Consider the following 21528-nt stretch of genomic DNA (forward strand, 5'->3'; position numbering starts at 1 on the left):
ACAGTTGAGGAATCTGAGGGATGCAGATGTTGAATGACTTGTCCAGGCTCACAGAGTTAATGTGACTAATGAAAATTCCAAGATACATGATTTCTGGTAATTAAAAGCCAAATTATTAACTATGGATACCAAATAGCTAATAGATTGAGATCAGTGGACCTCCTGGAAGCCAAAGATGCCCCTGGAGAACACTGAATGCTTCAAAAGTCTTTGGAAGAGGGAAGATGGAAATCAACTCTGGTTGATGATCAATGAAGAGGTAGACAAGGAGGTGAACTGAATGCCTTCAGCTCCTCCTGCTCAGGACATGAGGAGGTTCAGTTGCTTCTAGTCATCTGGACAAAGTTATCCATCTGTACTGAACAATGATGGGTTAAGAATTCCACCTACATAAAGTTTTCTTTGCAAAATTCTCCACTTGAGTGGAGTTCCACCCAAGATGGAAAAAAATGTACCCTGGAGATCTGGGCAATCTCATCTATCAAAAAAATGTCCTTCAAAGATTGGCTGAATAACCTACAGGGGGCTGGTTTCTTGAATGAGGAAATAGGAAGAGAGTCTTAATACTAAATGAACAATTGGTTATTAATAGTGAAATAATCATTTCTGTCACCACTAATTGTCTAAGACTAGATTTTAACTCATTTCTTACTCTACGTCCAGCACTCTGGGCACTGTGGAGCCACCTAATTGCACCCTACAGAGGGCACAGGGAAGAGGAAGCTGTAACTCTTGAAGGTAAAGATGGGAGTAAATCTCTGGAAAAATCCCTGATGTACTTCTGTGTCTTTGTGTCCCCAGGACGCCTGAGAGGAGCAGGGCTTCCTGGGGCAGGGACTGACCACCATGGCTGTGTTTTCCACACCGGAGCAGCAGGGATATGTTCATGACAATGCTTCGGAGACAAATGCAAATGGAAGTTTAGTTCCTGGGGTGGAGACTCTAGGAGAATTTGAATTGAGTGACTGGATGCGGATGCTCTCTCTGCTCATTGCCATACTTGGGCTGGTGGGAAACAGCATCATCCTGTGGCTTCTGGGTTTCCGCATCCCGAGGAACCCCTACTCTGTCTACATCCTCAACCTGGCTGGGACCGACGCCCTCTTCCTCTGTTGCTCCTTTCTGCTCTCCATACATGAATTTGCTAGCTATTTTTATTATTCTTTCACGTACGAAGTATTGATCTACGTCACATACACGTTCTACATGTTGGGCCTGAGCCAGCTGGTTGCAATCAGCACGGAGCGCTGTCTATCTGTGCTCTTCCCCATCTGGTACCAATGTCACCGCCCCAAGCACACGTCTGCCGCTGTGTGTACTCTCCTCTGGGCTCTAACCAGCCTCGTCGGGGTAGCAGATTTTGTTGTTTGTTTTTATGTCTATAGTCACCACATCTGTAGTGACATCTTCATTATCGAGGTCCTATGGTTCATCCTTTTCACTTTTGTGTTGTGTGGGTCCAGCCTGACTCTGCTTCTGAGGGTCCAGTGCAGCTCCCAGCGCCGGCAGCCCCCCAGGCTCTACCTCCTCATCCTGCTCACGGTCCTCGTGTTCCTGCTCTGTGGCCTGCCCATGGGGATCGGGGATTTCCTACTGAGCTTCCACAAAGTTTTCAAGCCTTGTTGGCTCTGTCAGCTCTTGGCCTGTGTGAACAGCAGCACGAACCCCTTCATTTACTTCTTCGTGGGCAGTCAAAGTCATAAAAGGAGGGAGTCGCTCAGCGTGGTCCTCCAGAGGGCCCTGGGGTCCCAACAAGAGTTGGGAGATGGGATGAGGAACACTCCCCATCCCAACCGTCAGGAGACATCATCTCAAGGCTAAGCACAAGATGCTCAGATGCTGCAGCCCTTGGAAAGAGCCCGCCCACTCCCAGCTGCAGCCCCTTTCCCACTTCCTCAGGAGGCAAGCTAATATTCCCCTTCTATCCCTTATGTAGGATTTGAACTCTAAGTAATGAACAAACTTATATTAGGTGTCTGCTGTATGCCAGGCAGGTGGGAAGTGCAGGGGATGGAGCTCCAGGGCCTGAAATTGGAAGACTTGAGTTCAAATCCGGCCTGAGACACTTGCTAGCCATGTGACCCAGACAAGTCACTTAATTCTGTTTTCCTCAATTACCTCATTTGTAAAATGAGATGGAGAAAGAAATAGCCAAGCACTCCAGTATCTTTGCCAAGAAAAGCCCAGATGGGGGTCACAAAGAATCACATGACCAAATTACAAGACTATACCATGCATTGTACTAAGTGCTTTACAAGTGAGTCATTTAATCCTCATAATATACCTGGGAGGTAGGTGCTCTCATGACCCCCATTTTACACTTGAGGAAACTGAGGCAAGCAGAGGCTCAGTGATTTGTCCAGGGTCCCAAAGCAAGCAAGTGTCAGAGACCCTATTTGACTCAGATTTTCCTGACTCCAAGCCCAATGCTCTGTATACTTTGGAGCTCCCTAGAGTGCTGGAGGCTACTTTAGCTGGAGAGTGAGGTCCAGAACCTCATGTGTCGTCAGACCAGAGAAAGGCTACTCCATCAAATGGCCACTGCCTCTGTTCTGAGGAGTAGAGGAAGAGGAAAGACGTCATCTAAGGTCCCTGTCCTCTCCTTGTGAATCTCTGTAAATGAAGGCAGAGTCAAGGGTCAGACTCCTCGAGATTCTGGAAGCCATACTTCCCCATCTTATCTTCTCTCAGGCTTGATGCACAAGTTTCCCTCAGGCTCATTTCCCATCGTTCCCCATCCCCCCACCTTAAAAGCGGGATATTCCAGTTCAGTCAGGTCCCCTCCATTCCCTGCTTGTGCTCCTTTCTCTCCCCTTTCCCACAGTTCAAACAAATACTTCTCTCCTCTAAAGGTCAAGGCTGAGTCTCAGCGTCCCTTCTTGTTTCCAGTCTATTTCTCCAGGGCTCCATTCTCTCTGAGTCTCTGTGTTTCTATGTTTCTGTGACTCTCTCTATTCCAGTCTTTCTTTCACTCTGCATGATCCAGTTCCTGATGAGGGCAAGTATTGTAAGGGTGTTATATAGGACAGGGTGCACCCTAATGAGACCAAAGCAGGTGAAAGGGACACATCAACTCACACACACATACACACATATCTCTCTCTCTCTCTTCCTCTCTTCCTCTCCTCTCCTCTCTTTGGCATATTCTCATTTATAGAACTTCTCTGATTTCTGTTGACTTTTACTTAGACAAATGACTTACCTGTTATGCACTATTTCTGTTCATCTCTGTGTGTGCAGGGAGTGTCAGGATGACCCATCTCCTGCTCTATGCAGATGTAAACTTGACCTCAGATCATATCTATCCATGTCCCCGTTGAACCATGTCTACATGTTTATACAACTCTCACTCATTTATATTCTGTATATGCATTGTTCTCAACACACCAATATATACTATATTCATTAATCCCAACTCTATTGTAAGCTTTTTGAGAGTACAGGAAGCTTCTGTTAGGTGTTTTTATCCCCAACAGCTAGGAGAGTTACTGGCTCTTAGCATGTGTTTCACAAAATAGTGCTTGATGGAAGAACCTTCACTGGACTCAAGAGTAAAGCCAAGTAAAAACAAGGAAAGTGATGCACCCACAGTCATCTAGAAATGCAGGGTTGGTGAAGGATTCAAATGCAAATCTCTTCTGGGATCAAGCATACTACTCTCTTAATTATATCATGATGTGCCTTGTAAATGCATTTCCCAGGAATATAGTGTTATGGATTCCAAATGACTGGGGAAGTGTCACTCCATCTCTCTGTCACTGAGGATCCCTTCCTAAAGATGAGGTTGTAAAGAAAGAATAGAAAAGGAAAAAACCTGAGACCCTAAAAGGAGTGAGAGGACCAATATAAGTTTCTACTCTTGGGTATGACTGACCAAGCATTTTTATCTCTGCTTGCCTGCAGGAGTGCTTGTGACAGAGGTAAGTAGAAGTTAATGAAAAGAAAGATAATTTCCCTCCCTCCAAAGTGACAGAATATCCAAAAACTACTCATGGATGCTAGCTTAAGAGTGCCTGGAAAAAACAAAAATATATGCATGTATGTAAGTAAATTTGAATATATATGCATACATATTACAGTGTATATACATGTATATGAACTCCCATATGTTCCTATAGGTATATACATATATATCTTATGTATATCATTTGCAAATGAGCAAAAATATATGTACATATAATTATTTTATGTCCTTCTAAGTGTATATCCTTTTTTTCCTTATCAGAACCTCAAAATCCAGGGCTTCTGCCTGTCCAAGCCTCACTCCAATACCCACCTGTTGTCTATGGAAATCTGAGGTCTTTGGAACTCTCTGGACAGCAGAACCAAAAGCAGATTATAAAATTTCACTTTCAGAAAAGTTCTGTGAGAGCTAGAAAGGGAGATAATGAGCAAGGTGGCCTACAGGGCTTATTTGTTCCTTAAGTTACTTGAGGAACCAAGACTGATAAGTACCCAATGAAAATGGGAAGACCACTGGACTGGAGAAAATGGACCACACCAATACAACAGTAATTACCCTAATGCCCTTGAGTGCTGGTTGGTATTCAAAGAGAATCAAAGTCATTACCAGAGAAATACCATTTAGGAAACTTTCTCCGGACTTGAAGACTTTGGGAAGTTCGTGGCCTGAGGTCACATTCTGAGAAATCCCCACCCTTGGTGCCTGAAAGCAAATAGAAAATCACTTTTCCCAGGCCTATATACTTGGGAGAAGAGGGAGGGGAAAATAAAGGTAAGAGAGGAACTTTCCTGAATCTTGCCCCTATCCCACCCCTCATGCCCCAGGGTCTGGCCAGGAGATTCCTGAGAAGGCCAGTTACAGGCATCAACAGCAGGACCAGACACAGGAGTCATCAGGAATCTGGAGAGGAAAAAGGGACATTCTCCATCTGGGACCTTTCCTTGTAATTCTTTGACATTGTTGGATCTTCTGAAGATTTCTTTGTGAGTTTAATTCTTTCCTTATACATTTGCCTTGATCTATTCAATGTGCATAGCTGGAAAATTGCTTAGGTAAATAGGGGACTGCAGACATTTCTGCTGCTGTATTCGGATGTTTTCTTTTTCCCTTGGAGACAGAAGCAGCCTCCATCCCTCAGATAATTTTTAAAATAGTGTCCAACAGAGAGGGAGAGTTTTGTTTGGAGTGCTTCAGAAGCCCATACAGCTCAAGGGTATGAAAGTTGTTGTTCCTCATCCTCTGGGCCCAGACTCTGGCTCAGGGTGGGTGATTCCTTGATTTCAACATTACTTGATCTTCTCCTGTTCTCAGTTTGGATTAATAGACCCACCTTTTCAAAGGCATTTGACTCAAAAGCATCTCATTTGTCCGTAAAGAGAAGCTGAAGCCACAACAACCAACAGTCTGGACACCTGCACTGGTCAGTTACCTGGTTGGGCAGGAGGTGAGGACCTGCTGCTGCTGCTGCTGCTGCTGCATCCTGCTCCTCTCTGCCTTCTCTCAGTACAATATCAGCTACTTTGGGGCAGGGACAGTTTCATTGCCTTTGTGTTCCCAGCAACAAGCCCAGTGGTGAAAATATTTCTGGGCCCAGGATCTCAAAAGAACAAGTATCTAACAAATATTTATGGCAGTTTGGCACAGAAAAACATTAAATAGGTAACTGCATTTCCTTCCCTCCCATCCACTGGTAAGTGCCTGTGGATATGGGACATTATGTAATATACTGTTGGATTCAGTTCATATGAAGGAATGTTGTGGTGAAATTTGTTTTCTTTTTTTATTCTTTGATTTTTTAATAATTGAATGCATGTGTAGACAGTACATGGAATAAAAATTGCATAGAAAGAAAAGTATTGATAGAAATTTTAAAATATAAATGAATAAATGGATGACTTAATTAATAGAAAGGTGAATTAAGAAATAAATGCATGCATACACACACTAAATGAATAAACAAATATGTATTGCATTGAATTAAGTGGTTCAGCCCACCTTAGACCTGTCCACATAGGTTGCAGAAGGATATACTAAATATCCCATATACTAAAGAAAGTACAGAATAGAGAGAAAAAGGAAGAGTGGTCAGAGAAGGAGAGAAAAGTGTCCCCCCAAGCTTCTCCAGAAGACTCATTTCTATACATCACTGTCACATCTTAACAAAAGGAAGGGGCAAAGGGAAAATGGAAAAAAGTTTTTCTTAAGGGCCTATTATGAGCTAGACACAGTGGTAAATACTTTACAAATACAACTTCATTTCATTCTCTGAGGAATCGTTAGCTTGGTGCTATAATAAATGGCCCCAATTTACAGTTGAGGAGCTTGAGAGAGGCAGATGCTAACTGACTTGTCCGGGGTCACACAGTTAATGTGATTCATGAAAATCCAAGAGACATGATTTCTGGGCAATTAATAGCCAAATTATTAACTATGGCAAGCAAGTAGTAGATTGAAGTCATGATCTCCCTGGAAGTCAAAGGTGTCCTTGGAGAGCATTTAATGCTTCAAAAATCTTTGAAAAGGGGGTGTAGCAGAGGGTGGAAATTAACTCTAATTGGTTACAAATCAGTGAGGAGGTGGACAAGGATGTGGGCTGAAAACCTTCAGCTCTCCCTTCCTCCAGGTATCTGGACAAAGGCGTCCATCTCTACCCAGCCAATGAACAAGGAATGGTGCAGTAAGAATCATAGCTACGTGAGATTCTCTTTGTACAATCTTCTAGGTGGGTGGTGTTCCACCCGTGATCAAAAAACCTATACCAGGATCTCATCCATCAGCAATGTCCTTCAGAGACTGACTGAATAACCTACAGGGAATGGGTTTCTCCATGAAGAAATAGGAACAGAAAGTCTTAATTCTCATTGAATAATTGATTATTAATGTGAGTGAAATAATCATTTCTCTCACTTGTGTCTGAGACTAAATTTCGAGTCATTTCTTACTCTAGGTCCATACTTCTGTGCCCTGTGCGCCACCTAGCTACACCCTACAAAGAGGGAGAGGGAAAGATGAGACTAACTCTTCAAGGTGGAGGTGGGAGTAAATCTCTGGAAAAGTCCCTGATGCCCTTTTGTGTCTTCTGTCCCCAGGGCTTCTGAGAGGACCAGGGCTTCCTGGGACTGGAACCAACTACCATGGCTGTGTGCCCCATACCTGAGCAGTGGGAATATGTTCATGGCAATGGAACAGAGAGAAATGCAAATGAGAGTTTAGTTCTTGTGAATTCTGGAAATTTTCATTTGGATTCCTCGATTGAGATCCTGCCTGTGCTCATTGCCGTACTTGGGCTGGTAGGGAACAGCATCGTTCTGTGGCTCCTGGGCTTCCGCATCCAGAGGAACCCCTTCTCCGTCTACGTCCTCAACCTGACTGGGGCCGACTCCCTCTTTCTCTCTTTCTCCCTTCTGAGCTCCATACTTACATTGCATGATTTTTTCATGTACATAGTAAGGAAGTACCTCCGATACATATTCTACAACTTGGGTCTGAGCCTCCTGGCTGGGATCAGCACCAAGCGCTGTCTATCTGTGCTCTTCCCCATCTGGTACCAATGTCACCTCCCCAAGCACACGTCTGCCGCTATGTGCACTCTCCTCTGGGCTCTGACCAGCCTAGTCGGGGTAACGGATTTTGTCGTTTGTTTTTGTGTGTATATACATTTCTGTCATGAGTTCTTCATCATCGAGGTCGTGTGGTTCATCCTCTTCACTTTTGTGTTGTGTGGGACCAGCCTGACTCTGCTGCTGTGGGTCCAGTGCAGCTCCCAGCGCCGGCAGCCTCCCAGGCTCTATGTACTCGTCCTGCTCACGGTCCTCGTGTTTCTGCTCTGTGGCCTGCCCATGGGGATCGAGGATTTCCTACTGCGCTCTGGCGAAGTTTTCAAGTCTTATTGCCTCTGTGAGCTCTTGGCCAGTGTGAACAGCAGGGCGAACCCCTTCATTTACTTCTTCGAGGGCAGCCAAAGTCATAAAAGGAGGGCGCCACTCAGTGTGGTTCTGCAGAGGGCCCTGGGGGATCAGCAGGAGTTGGAAGATGGGATGAGGAACACTCCCCACCCCAACATTCAGGAGACATCAGATGCTGCAGTCCTTGGAAAGAGACCTCCCCCTCAGCTGCAGTCCCCTTCCCACTTCCTCAGGAGGCAAGCTAATATTCCCCTTCTATCCCTTATGTAGGTTTTGAACTCTAAGTAATGAACAAGTTCATATTAGGTGTCTGTTGTATGCCAGGCAGGTGAGAAGCGCAGGGGATGGAGCTCCAGGGCCTGGAATTGGAAGGCTTGAGTTCAAATCTGGCAAGTCACTTAACTCAAATTGCCTCAATTTCCTCATCTGTAAAATGAGCTAGAGAAAGAAATAGCCAAACACTCCAGTATCTTTGCCAAGAAAAGCCCTGATAGGGTGACAAAGAATCACATGACTGTACAAGAAAACTGTACCAGGCACTGTACTAAGTGTGCTATGAATAGTTCATTTAATCCCCACAATATACCTGGGAGATAGGTGTTCTCAGGACCCCCATTTTACACTTGAAGAAACTGAGGCAGGCAGATGTTCAGTGACTTGCCCAGGCTCTCAAAGCAACTAAGTGTCTTGAGACTGGATTTGACCTCAAATCTTCCTGACTTCAGGCCTAATGCTCTGTGCACTTTGGAGCCCCCTAGCGTGTTGGAGGCTACTTTACCTGGAGAGGGAGATCCAGAGCCTTACGTGTCACCAGCCCAGAGGAAGGCTATTCCACCAAATGTCCACTGTTCCTCTTCTGAGGAGTAGAGGAAGAAGAAACATATCCCTTTAAGGTCACATGTCTCCCTATCGTCTCCTTGTGAATCTCTAAATGAAGACAGTCAGGGGTCAGACTCCTCAGCGTTCTGTGGGCCATGCTCCTCCACCTTGTCTTCTCTCGGGCTTGATCCACAAGATCCCCTCAGGTCTTGTTCCCCTTCCTCCTTTAAAAAGGGGAGATTCCAGCTCAGCCAGGTCCCCTCCATTCCCTGCTTGTTCTCCTTTCCCCTCCTCCCTCCCACAGTTCAGTCAAATTCTCCTCTCCATCAAAGGTCAAGACTGAGGCTCAGTTTCCTCTCTTGTTTCCAGTCTGTTTCTCCAGGGCTCCATCTCTCTGAGTCTCTGTGTTTCTGTGAGTCTCTCTATTCCAGTCTCTCACTCTGCATGACCCAGTTCCTGATGAGAGCAGTTATTGTATGGGTGTTGTAGGACAAGGTGCACCCTAATGAAACCAAAGCAAGGGAAGGGGACACATTATCTCACACACATACATATCACACACCAGACACATGTCACACAACATGCATACTCAGCACATTTGATTCCAGCAGTTACAATGTCCCCAGTGGTTTGTGAACTTTGGCACACACAAAAATAATACAGAGACAGCTTCATTTCCTTCCCTCTTTTTCACAGGTGGGTGACTGAGTGTGGAAAGCTGTGTATACTCTTTACCCAATTCATATGATGGTTAGTCACACTGAAGTATTTTTCTCTTTCTATTTTATTCTTTCACCTTAATAATGGACTCTGAATGAGGGTGTATGCTATCAAACAATTAAAATGATGTAAAAGAAAACATATTGATAAAAATTTTAAAATAATAAAATGATGAATCACTTTATTAAAGAATAAAAATGTAAGTGCACTGTCCATCCACAAATGAATAAATCTATGTCTGTTACTTTGCATTAAATGGTTTGGGCTGCACTCAGTCTGATCGACGTGGGTTGTAGGGGGAAGACAGGCCCCCGTGTACTCTTCTGAGGTAGGTGTTGTATAAACAAAGAGGGAAATAAAAGGTGGACTGCAGCCCAGTCAGGGACAAGAAGACAGGCAGGTGCATTGCCAGTCACCTCCAAAAGGCTCCTTTCTATAGCCCTATTACATCAGGACAGGAGAAAGGAAGGAACGGAACTAGCTTATATTAAGCTTGCACTATATGCCAGGCACTGTGTTAAATACTTCATACATATTGTATCATTTGATGGAAGAACCCTGTGAGGTAGGTGCTACTGTGATCCCCATTTTACAATTGAGGAACTTAAAGGATATTGAGTTACTTACCCAGGGCCACACAGCTAGTAAGTGTCTGAGGTGAGATTTGAACTCATCTCTTACTCTATGTCCAATGCCCCATGCCTTGTGGTGCCACCTAGCTGCCCCCAAGAGAGAAGAAGTGGGGAAGACTTGAAGTTAGCTGTTGTTCAGTCTTTTCAGTCATATCCAGCTCTTCATGAACCCATTTGTGGTTTTCTTGGCAGAGATACAGGAGTTGTTTTACAGTTTCCTGTTTCAGCTCATTTCACAGGCGAGGAAGTGAAGCAAACAGCATGATTTGCCCAGGGACACACAGCTAGTAAGTATCTGAGACTAGATTTGAACTCAGGAACATGAGCCTTATGACTCCAGGCTGAGCACTCTGTCCACTGTGCCATCTAGTGCTACCCTTTGGAGCTAGAGACACAAGAAAATCTCAGGGAAGTCCCTAATGCCCTTCCTTGTCTTCGTGTCCCTAGAGCGTCTGAGAGCAGCTTCCTAGGGCTGAGATCAACCACCACGGTTGTGTCTCCCACACCTGGGCAGGGGGAATATGGTCATGAAATGGCAACTGAGAGAAGAGCAAATGGAACTTTAGTTCCTGGGTCTGAGACACCTGGAAAATTTGACTTAGGTGACTGGATGCATTTCCTCAATCTGATCACTGCCATAGTTGGATTGGTGGGGAACAGCATTGTCCTGTGGCTCCTGGATTTCCATATTCAGAGGAAGCCCTTCTCTGTCTAAGTCTTCAACCTGGCTGGACTGATGCCCCTTCCTTTGTAGCCTTTTTTTTTTTACTCCTCATCCAGGGATTTGTGAAGTGGTTCAATATTCTGCCATGCACGTAGGAGTGATCTGCGTCACATTCATGTCCTGATGCGTGGACCTGAACCTCCTGGCTGCGATCAGCACCGAGTGCTGTCCATCCGTGCTATTCCCCATCTAGTACGATGTCTTCGCTGCGTGCACTGTTCTCTGCACTCTGGTGGGTCTGTTATGTACAGCAAGTTAGATCTATTGTGTCTCTGTCTACAGTAAGCACTTCTGTCGTGGTTTCTTCAACGTCCGGACTGAGTGGTTTTTCTTCCTCATTTGTGTGCCGCCTGTGTGCAGCCTGACACTGCTGCTAAGGGTCCACTGGAGCTTCCAACACTGGCAAGTCCTCAGCCTCTACGTTCTTGTTAATCTCTGTAGATAGATGAAGGCATAAAGTCAGGGATCAGACTCCTCACGGTTGCATGGGCCATATTATTCCACCTTGTCTTCTTTCAGATTTAATGCATGAGGTTCCTACATGTCTCCTCCCCAACTCCTGTGGTGACCAGAGGATATTCCAGGTAAGCCATGCCCCCCCCACACACACACATACCACTCCCCACTCCTGCTTCCTTCCCTCCGCCTCCCCACTCCCATCATAGGAGTTGAGCTAAATATTTCTCTCCCTCTAAATGTCAAGACTTGGCCCAGCACCTTCTCTTGTTTTCACTCTGTTTCTCCAGGTCTCAGTCTCTGAATCTCTGTTTCTCTATCTCAGTGACTCTTTCTCTATTCCAATCACTTTCATTCTGCATGATTCAATTCCTGCTAATGTCGCTGTATGGGCAAAGATGTTGTAGGGGTGCTATATGACAAGGAGCATCCTACTGAGGCCAAGTCAGGGGAAGGGGACAATGCATCTCTCATACATACACATGACATACAGAACATACCCACAACACAGAGGATAGGCTTCTATCTCGTGGACAGAAGTAGTATCTGCTATGAATATTTCCATGAAACTTTGCTTAAGAACAGTAGTCGGGAACCATCACAAGGCCATACACACAGTGGGTATCCAAAGAATATATAAGGATTTCCAACCCTTAGAGAGCAATATAAAGATTTCACTGATTATTAACAGCCTAATGACAACTTGAAAGGAGATAACTGGAAAAGCATCTTAGAAATTAGTTTATGGTGTTGTGTTCTTTAAAATTTTTATGAATGAATTGGAAGAAGTTAGAGATGGATTGTTTATCAGATTTTCAGATGGCCCCTTAGTTGGGATAGATAATCAATACACTGGATGGCAGAGCAGGGCTGTCAAAACTCTCTCAGGCTAAAATGTTATGTTGATTTTATATAATGAAATTTGATGTGGAAAAGTATCAGACCTTTCACTTGGGTTAAAGAGAAATCAGCATCACAAATAAACGGTGGAGAAGTTATGGGAACATAAAAGTTCCTCTGGAAAAAAATCTGGAAACTTTAATGATTTGCAAGTTAGATATAAGTCCATAGTATGACTTTATCTGAGCTGATATTGCATAAGGAATTTCAGGCTAAGATCTCCCTCATCCCAGTGGCACTGTGCTACTCACAGAACTTATAGATCTGTACTGTGGGACCCTGGGGGAGAGTCTCAGGTCAGTTCAGATCAACTGGCATTTATTATCCTCAAGGATAATATCCTCAAGGAGTTTACAGCCTAAAAGGGGAAAAGGCTCCCATAAAAGGGAGCCAAGAAGTGGAGGATTCAGGAAATGGAGGAATGGAGATACTTGGCCTGGGGCCATGGCAGGGCAAGTCGTGTGGAGATGTGCCTGAGTACAGCTGAAGGCGGGTAACATGGTGAGCCTGGGTCTCCTAGTCCAGGCTGAACCAAGTTACCAAGGTAAAGAGGTTTCTATGAAATGATGGAAGTCTTATAGAGAAGAATCAGAGTGCAGCCAGGAGAGGAGAGCTTCTCCTCAGGAGTCATCAGCCTCTCTGCCCACAGGAATGCAACCTCTCCAGAGAGATGCTTAGTGTGCTCTGAAGAATGAGGAAGGAGCTTTCTTCTGGAGATGAGACTTCTACTGCACCTTAGTACTCAGATTACCTCAGGCTTTGTTCTCTGCCCAGTGGAATCCTTGCAATATTCTGAGGAAACAGAAAGGCCAAATAACAGTTCTTCCAGAAGATGGAGTTTCAAGTAACAACATCTCAAGAGGGATAGGCAAGGAATGTAAATGATGAGGGCAGAAAACAAAGAAGGCTTACGAGGCTAAGCAGAGAGAGGGAATGGGATTGATTGGAAAAGAAGGTTATAGGCTCCTTCTTGTGGCAGGGGGATGAAGCAGATGATTTGTCACTTCTAAAAGCACCACCATCCTCATCAGAGATCTCCCAAAGCACTTCTATGTGTTATTTCCATTTCAATCTCATTGCTCTTTCGCAGAAGGTGGAGATGACCTTCCTCCACAAATGTGGTCAGGTTCCCTAACTTCAGATGTTGGATCTTTGTTTTATTTTTTTCTGTAGACAATATGAATTTGTAAGAAAATGATAAAAATGCACACAAAAATTTCATCTGAACTACAGTTGACAGGATCAGACCAAAAAAACACTTGAGAACTAAGAAGATTCCTTATCTCCTTCTGAAGGTTGTTGGAGACCTCTGTCTGGATCCTATATCTATTCTTCTTGGACAATATCAGGGTCATAGTCTGTGAGGTAGAGGGAGAAAGATGAACAAAATATGAATATGAACAAAATAACTCTTCCTGAGCCATTATGTTCTCTCTTTCACATAAACCCAACAAGGCAAAGATGTTCTATTTCCTCTTAGGAGTCAAGGATGGCAGTTTCCTGAGTACTAGCCTCATGAAACAAACTCCTCACACCCATGAAAAATCACACAAATTCTAATTCTCTGGCAATGCTTTCACCTCTCTCTCAATGGCTGCCTGTGCTCAGAAGCCTCCAGGGAATTACTGTAGGATGGGAATGGGCCATTACCCCTACTTACTGTACTTGCCTATCCCTCTGTCCCTGGGTGCTGTGCAAAGTTCTGTCTCCTGAATTTCTGGCCCTCACAAAGCTTTACTATAAGTGAAACTGAGTAATCTCCTGATACTTCAGTTTCCTGTGGAGATGTTATAAGGGCTCTGGCTTCCCCTAAACTGAATGTAGACCTAGGTGTTAGGCCTGGCTTGGAGAATGGTATCCAGTTAAGGACATGTAAGGAAAGAATACACAAAACAATGCACATATATGTGTGTGTGTTTGTGTGTGTGCATCAATATCTGTGTGTACAATCAATATTATGGGCACACATCCATGAGTATAAGTATATCCTTTCCATGTATGTATGTGTATTGTATGTGAATATGTATAGGCAGAAGCCCACACGTAGATGCACACATTCACACAAGAACATGTGTATGACTATGTTTTAAACTATATTCCTGTGTCTCCATGTTCCCTGCTGGAGAGAAGACACATAGACATCAAGTCAACCTCTATTATGCCTTGTGCTCTGACTGGGAAAGATAGATGATGATCAGGTTATGAAATGTCTTAAATACCTAACAGATTAGTTTGTTTTTCAATCAGTTTAATTCAATAAACATTTCTTAAGCATGTACTATGTGCAAGGCACTGTATTACCCACTGGGGATACAAAAAGAGACAAAATACAGTCTCTGTCCTCAAGGAGCTGAAAACATCAATCCAAAACTAATTGGAGACTAAACCAACTAATGTTAAAGAATGAGTGGGTTTAAAAAATCATGAAACCAATCAATAATTTCATAAAGAAAATGACAAAATGGGACACTTCTTCAAAACCTGTGTGATTCAGCAAAAGCAATGATCAGAGGAAAATTAATACCTCTAAATGCTTACATCAAGAAACTAGAAAATGAAGAATTAGAACCAAAGAGAAATGTGGAAATCTGTTTAACATGATTGTAGATATAGAGCCTATATCAGATTGCACATCCATTTGGGGAGGAGGAGAAAATTTAGAACTCAAAATATTGTAGAAGTGAGTGTTGAAAACTAAAAACAAATAAATAAATAAAATTTAAAAATAAACTAGAAAAAGACAAGATTAATGAATTCAATTAAAAAACCAAATTAGAAACCTCCAGTTAAAGACTAACTTGGAAATCCCAAAAAACAAAGGTGACATTAATAAAATTGAGTCCAAAAACCCAATGAATAGATAAATAAAACTAGGACTTGGCTTTGTGAAAAAACCAGTAAAATAGATAAACTATTGGTTAATTTGATTTTTAAGAGAGAAATTAAATCACAAATTACAAATAAGCAGATTTAACAATAGAAGTGAAATGGAAGAATATTTACAAAAATATAAATTGCTGAGATTAGCAGAAGAGGAAATATATAAATAGACCTATTTTATAGACAGAGAAATTGATATTTTTACACATATACACCTATTTCTGTCTAATGGTAGCCATCTCTAGGGTGAGAGGAGGGAAGAAAAAAGGGAGAAACAAAGAAATTTATATAATAACTTTGCTGCATGTTTTAGGACAATAGGAAGTGGTACATGGCAGAATTGCAGGTTCATGTGCAATCATCTTTTTCATTGGGGGCAGCTCGGTGGTGCAGTGAATAGAGCACCAGGGCAGGAGTCAGGAGGACCTGAGTTCAAATATCACCTCAGACACTTAACACTCACTAGTTGTGTGACCTTGAGCAAGTCACTTAACTCCACTTGCCTCATCCTGGGTCATCTCCAGTCATCCTGATGAATATCTGGTCACTGGATCCAGAAGGCTCTGGAGGAGAAGTGAGGCTGGTGACCTGCACAGCCCTCCCTCACTATTTTCTCCCCATCTCTCCCCTTCCCCTACTCCAAGCCACTGTGTATTCTAATTACCCCTTCCCTCAATCTGTCCTCCCTTCTATCACACCCCTCCATTCCCTTTTCCCCATCTCCTTTATTTTCTTGTAGGGCAAGATAGATTTCTATACCCCATTGCCTGTATTTCTTATTTCCCAGTTGCATGTAAAAACAATATTTAACATTCATTTTTAAAACTTGGAGTTCCAACTTTTCTCTTTCCTCCCTTCCCACCTATCCCTACTGAGAAGGGAAGCAATTCAATATAGGTTATACATGTGTAGTTATGGAAAAGAGTTCCACAAAAGTCGTGTTGTGAAAGACTGTTTCCCTCCATCATAACCAGCCCCTGATTTATTCTATTCTCTTTTGATCTTGTCCACCCCAAAAGTGTTTACTTCTAATTACCCCCCTCCTCCCATTTACTCCCCCTTCTATCATCCCCCACGTGCCCCACATATCCTTTTCTCCCCTACTTTCCTATAGGGTAAGATAGATAGCAAATTGAGTGAGCATGTTATTCCCTCCTTAAGCCATATGTGAAGAGAGTAAGCTTCACTTTTTTGCCCTCACCTCCCCCCTTTTCCTCTCCATTGAAAAAGCTTTTTCTTGTCTCTTTTATTTGAGAGACAATTTGCCTCATTCCATTTCTCCTCCCAGTATATTCCTCTTTCACTCCTTAATTTTATTTTTTTAGTTATCATCCCTTCTTATTCAACTCACCCTGTGTCCTCTGTCTACATGTGTATTATTCCTCCACCTGTCCAAATACTGAGGAAAGTCTCAAGAGTTACAAATATTATCTTTCCTTGTAGGAATGTAAGCAGTTCAACTTTAGTAAGTCCCTTAAGATTTATTTCTCTTTCCTGTTTATCTTTCCATGCTTCTCTTGATTTTTGTGTTTAAAAGTCAAATCTTCTATTCAGCTCTGATCTTTTCATCAAGAATACTTGAAAGTCCTCTATTTCATTGAATGACCATTTTTCCCCTGAAGTTTTATACTGAGTTTTGCTAGATAGGTGATTCTTGGTTTTAATTCTAGCTCCTTTGATTTCTGGAGTATCATATTCCAAACCCTTTGACCCCTTAATGTAGAAGTTGCTAGATCTTGTGTTATCCGGATTGCATTTCCATAATACTTGAATTGTTTCTTTCTAGCTGCTTGCAATATTTTCTCCTTGACCTGGGAACTCTGAAATTTGGGCACAATATTCCTAGGAGTTTTTCTTTTCAGATCTCTTTCAGGAGTTAATCAGTAGATTCTTTCAATATTTATTTTTACCCTCTGGTTCTACAATATCAAAACAACAGTTTTCCTTGATAATTTCTTGGAAGGTGGTGTCTAGGCTCTTTTTTTGATCATGGTTTTTAGGTAGACAAATAATTTTTAGATTATCTCTCCTGGATCTATTTTCCAGGTCAGTTGTTTTTCCAATGAGATATTTCACATGGTCTGCTATTTTTTTCATTCTTTTGGTTTTGTTTTATAATTTCTTAGTTTCTCATAAAGTCATTAGCTTCCTTCTGTTCTATACTAATTTTTAAAGAACTATGTTCTTCAGTGCGTTTTTGAACCTCCTTTTCCATTGGACTAATTCTACTTTTTAAAGCATTCTTCTCCTCATTTGCTTTTTGGACCTCTTTTACCATTTGGGTTAGTCTATTTTTAAAGGTGTTATTTTCTTCAGTATTTTGAGGGGATCTCCTATAGCAAACTGTTGACTTGTTTTTCATGCTTTTCTTGCATCAGTCTCATTTCTCTTCCCAATTTTTCCTCCATCTGTCTTACTTGACTTTCAAAATCCTTTTTGAGCTCTTCCATGGCCTGAGACCATTGCATGGTTTTTTTTAGAGGTTTTGTATGTAGAAACTTTGACTTTTTTGTCTTCCTTTCATGGTATGCTTTGTTCTTCCTCATCCAAAAGGATGGAAGAAATATCTGTTCATCACGAAAGTAACCTTCTATAGTCTCCTTTTTTTCCCCTTTTTGGGCATTTTCCCAGTCAGTTACTTGACTTTTGAGCCTTTTATCAAGTGGAGGGTATACTCTAGAGACCTGTAAGCTCTCTGTTCTTCCAAGGTGGCACAATCAAGACAGAGGAGTTTACTCCTCTCCTGCCCTGTGCTCTCATCTGGGAACAACCACAAGCACTCTTTTCTGCCCAGGATCTGAGAGTAGTATTCCCTCTCCACTGCCACCACCAGCTCCACCACACCAGAGCTCCTCCTCACCCCAAGACTGCTACTCAGGATTGAGACCCAGATCAGCTGCTCTCTTCCTCTGGGGTCTTTAAGGCAAGGACTCCAAAAGTGGACTGCTGTTGCCCTGGGACCAGGACTGGGGCCAGACCACACACCCCTCTCATCCAGGTGAAGGAGCTTTCTCATTGACCTTTGAAACTGTCTTTGGGGTTTGTGGGTTGAGAAATCTGGGAACCACAGCTACTACAGATGATTCCACACCCTTAGGCCTGCTCCAGTCCTGTCCCTGCCATGCCGTATGCCAAAGACTAGGCTGTACTCCACTCTAAGCCTGGTGGGATAGACCTTTCCTGTTGGCTTTCAAGGTTGTCTTGGGCTGGAAATCTCTTTCACTGTCGTTTTGTGGCTTCTGCTGCTCTAGAATTTGTTTAGAGTTCTTTTTACAGGTATTTTATGGGCTATGGGGAGAGAGTTAGAGCAGGTCTGTCTTTCTACTCTACCATTTAGTCTCTGCCCCCTAAAATGATCATTTTTACATAAACTAATTTATATATTCCATACTATACCAATTAAATTATCAATAAATTATTTTTAAATTAGGAAAAATTCACAAAATTCATTTAGAAGAACAAAAAATCAAGAATATAAAAGGAGCTAATTAAAAAACTGTAAAAGGAAGAGGTTTAGCAATACCAGATCTTAAAATATACTCTATGGGAGTGATTATCAAATTATCTGTTACTGGTTAAGAAAGAGAAAGGTAGATCAGTGAAACAGAGCACAAATACAATTTACAGCAGTAATTGAATATAATAATCTTGTATTCTCCTCATTGATAAGGCCTATATTTGACAAGTGTAAAGGGTTAGGTTACAGGGACAAAAATTCATTATTTGGTAAAAAATATTCTTGGGAAAACTGGAAATCAGTCTGGCAGAAATTGGCTATAGGTCAATATGTCACATCATTTACCAAGATAAGGTCAAAAGGGATACATGAACAACAATACTTACAGCCACTCTTCTTCTGATTGCAAAGAATTGGAAATTGAGGAGATGCCCATAAGTTGGAAAATGGCTGAACAAGTTGTGGTATATGATTGTGATGGAACAGAAATGATGAGCTCAGTGAATTTCAAAAAACATGGAAAGACACCCAAAACAATGAAGACAAAAAAGAGCAGAATCAAGAGAACACTGTAAACAGTAACAGCAATATTTCTAAGAATGACTTTGAGCAAATAAGTCATTTTGCCTATTATAAATATTCAAACTACCAATAAAGAAAATAGGAAGAAAGATGTTCTCTGCATCCAGAGAAAGAACTGATGAACAGAAATACATATAGAATAATTTTACATATATATCTATTTGTGTCTAATAATAGCCATCTCTAGAGTGGGGGTGGGAGGAAGAAAAATAAGAAATTTACATTACAATTTTGCTGTATGTTTGACAGGAATAGCAAGTTGTGAACAGCAGATGTGCAGTTTCAGGTGCAATCTTTTTTTTTTTTTTTTGTACTATGCTATGGAAATGCGTGTTTTATTCCATTTATTTAAAATAAAAAAAAATCTTTGGTGATCTCCACCAGATACAAATAAACTCACCCCTCCCAATCATCTTATATATCTTTTGAATGTCTCTATACTCCCACATGTTGTATGCCTCAATAGCACTACATGAATTGCTACAGTTCCAATAAAGGCAAAAGGGGGACAGAGGAGTGTCAACAGTAGCACCGTGTGCAAGGGGATCATGTTCTATGGAGTGTGAACCAAGCAAAGATGCAGATGTAAAGTGCAGTTGTCTGAAGGGTTCAGATACACAACTCTATAAAGGAAATCCTTGGGATGACTTTATTGCTGCACTATCCAGTCCTTCAATCAGAGGGGAGGGGATACTAAAGGTGATGGGAAGATCTTGAGTAGCCAAAGCTAAATTAAACAGTATGGTGAGATTTTAGGTGACCAGCTTATCCTGGGTGGAGCATCATGATCCTAGGAGCTCACACCAAGCAAAGCTGCAAATGGCAAGGGAAGGTTTATCAGCCTCCTGTGACTCCCTCTCTGAAGGGACCTAGACCCTCTCACAGTGTTTCTTACAAACACACAGCAGCCAAAGAGGAAATCTGAAGACAAACATGCTTCCCAAGCCTGTCTCCATCTCCATGCCTCTGCAGCAGAGATCAAGGACCAGACAATGTGATTCATTGTTCATCTAACTAAAGAGCTGCTGAAGGAAGAATGTCCATGAACCTCCAAAAGATGTGAGGGGCCAGCCTGCACAGCCAACCCAGACAGTAGAGTGAGAGACAAGATGACACTTAGTCACATTTTAATGGAGAGGATGGAGGAGGGAAAATAATGATTGACTATTCCCTCACTCTGCCCCAGTCAGCAAAGGAGTCCTATCATGAACTGATGAGTCGATAAAGTTGGCTTTTTCTCAACTAAGGCAAGAAGACCCTGATTTAATCAAATCTGTCCCTTGGAAATGTTGACAGGCGATTGAGGGAGTACACCCCATGACATTAGGGTTAGACAGAACTTAGGGTTGGCTCTGATGCCTCTGATTCTCCAGCAGAGTATGTCAGGCCCAAATGTGACTTGACAGTCTGAGCATCGTAGGGAGCAATATGAAAACTCAGGTCTTTGAAATTCTTTACCTTAGTCTTCTACCTCTGCCTCTATAAAGGGTCAGGGAAAGAGACCTTACTCATTCTTCCACTCTCAACAATCAATTTCAAACCATTTTCATCATCTTTTCAGGAATAATTTGGTGTTTCATCATTTCATCATTCTTTTTCATGAATTCAAGAATCATTTAGTACAAGTCATTTAATGACATATTGGTATAACACCAATGCAATATTCAGAGCCCCTATAGTGGCCATAAATATCCTGGCACAGTTCTGAATCACGAAATACTACAGACTCTCTACATGAAAGACAGAACCAAAACATTTATTCAGACATCAGAAAACCAAATCCATCATATTAACAAAAATCTATACACAATAACAATGCAGAGGACAACACCACCCCCAAGCCTTCCCACTGCTAGATTTTCCACAAACCGGCTCCCTTAAACAAATCACCAGCAAGTCCTTTCACTCATGCTAGCTAGCATCCTGCAACCTTCCTAGCTCTGAATGCTCTCCAAACTAACTTCCTCTCAACTCTGCTGTAACTCTACCTCTTCCTGTTCCACCCTTCCTGCTCCACTCATTCAGTAAACTCCTCCCACCACAGACTCAAATGACTCAGGCTTCCATGTGTGACCTAGGCAGGTCACGTGGGCCTATTAATGGATGGAAAAGATCTTCCCATTAATAAGCAAAATTATATTAACAATGAGCAAAAATACTTTATTGGTACAATTGGCAGCTCAGATTTTCAGCTGAGAATTTTTACCATAGATCATATGCATCATGCCCCTCATCAATATTTTTTCTCTGACACGACATCATGCCCCTATTTACTGGACATGATCCCACCAAGAGTTCCAATGATCGTGGCCTAAAAGAGCCCAAATTTTCTTGGCCTCGTTCCGTCTCTATGGGCAGAGGCATCTTCCAAACACATGGCCCCAGGGCCCAGGGCTGTTTGTCCCAAACCTGATTTAATTATTTTTGAGAAATGCAAAATAAATACAAATGCAACACAAATAACATTACACTTTTGCTTTTCTATGTCA

General features: G+C 42.3%; 2 protein-coding genes across 2 annotated transcripts; both read left to right on the forward strand.

Annotated features, from left to right (window-relative positions):
* The first annotated feature begins 846 nt into the window (after window positions 1-846).
* Window positions 847-1821, forward strand: LOC140522549 (mas-related G-protein coupled receptor member X1-like). Its single transcript, XM_072637954.1, has one exon. The coding sequence runs from the start codon at window positions 847-849 to the stop codon at window positions 1819-1821; it is 975 nt and encodes a 324-aa protein (XP_072494055.1).
* Window positions 1822-7098: 5277 nt separating this feature from the next.
* LOC140522550 (mas-related G-protein coupled receptor member X1-like) lies at window positions 7099-8736 on the forward strand. Its single transcript, XM_072637955.1, has 2 exons — window positions 7099-8105; window positions 8595-8736. The coding sequence occupies exons 1-2, from the start codon at window positions 7099-7101 to the stop codon at window positions 8734-8736; spliced, it is 1149 nt and encodes a 382-aa protein (XP_072494056.1).
* The last annotated feature ends 12792 nt before the right edge of the window (window positions 8737-21528 follow it).

Source organism: Notamacropus eugenii, chromosome 2 (assembly GCF_028372415.1).
Source record: "Notamacropus eugenii isolate mMacEug1 chromosome 2, mMacEug1.pri_v2, whole genome shotgun sequence".
Lineage (NCBI taxonomy): Eukaryota > Metazoa > Chordata > Mammalia > Diprotodontia > Macropodidae > Notamacropus > Notamacropus eugenii.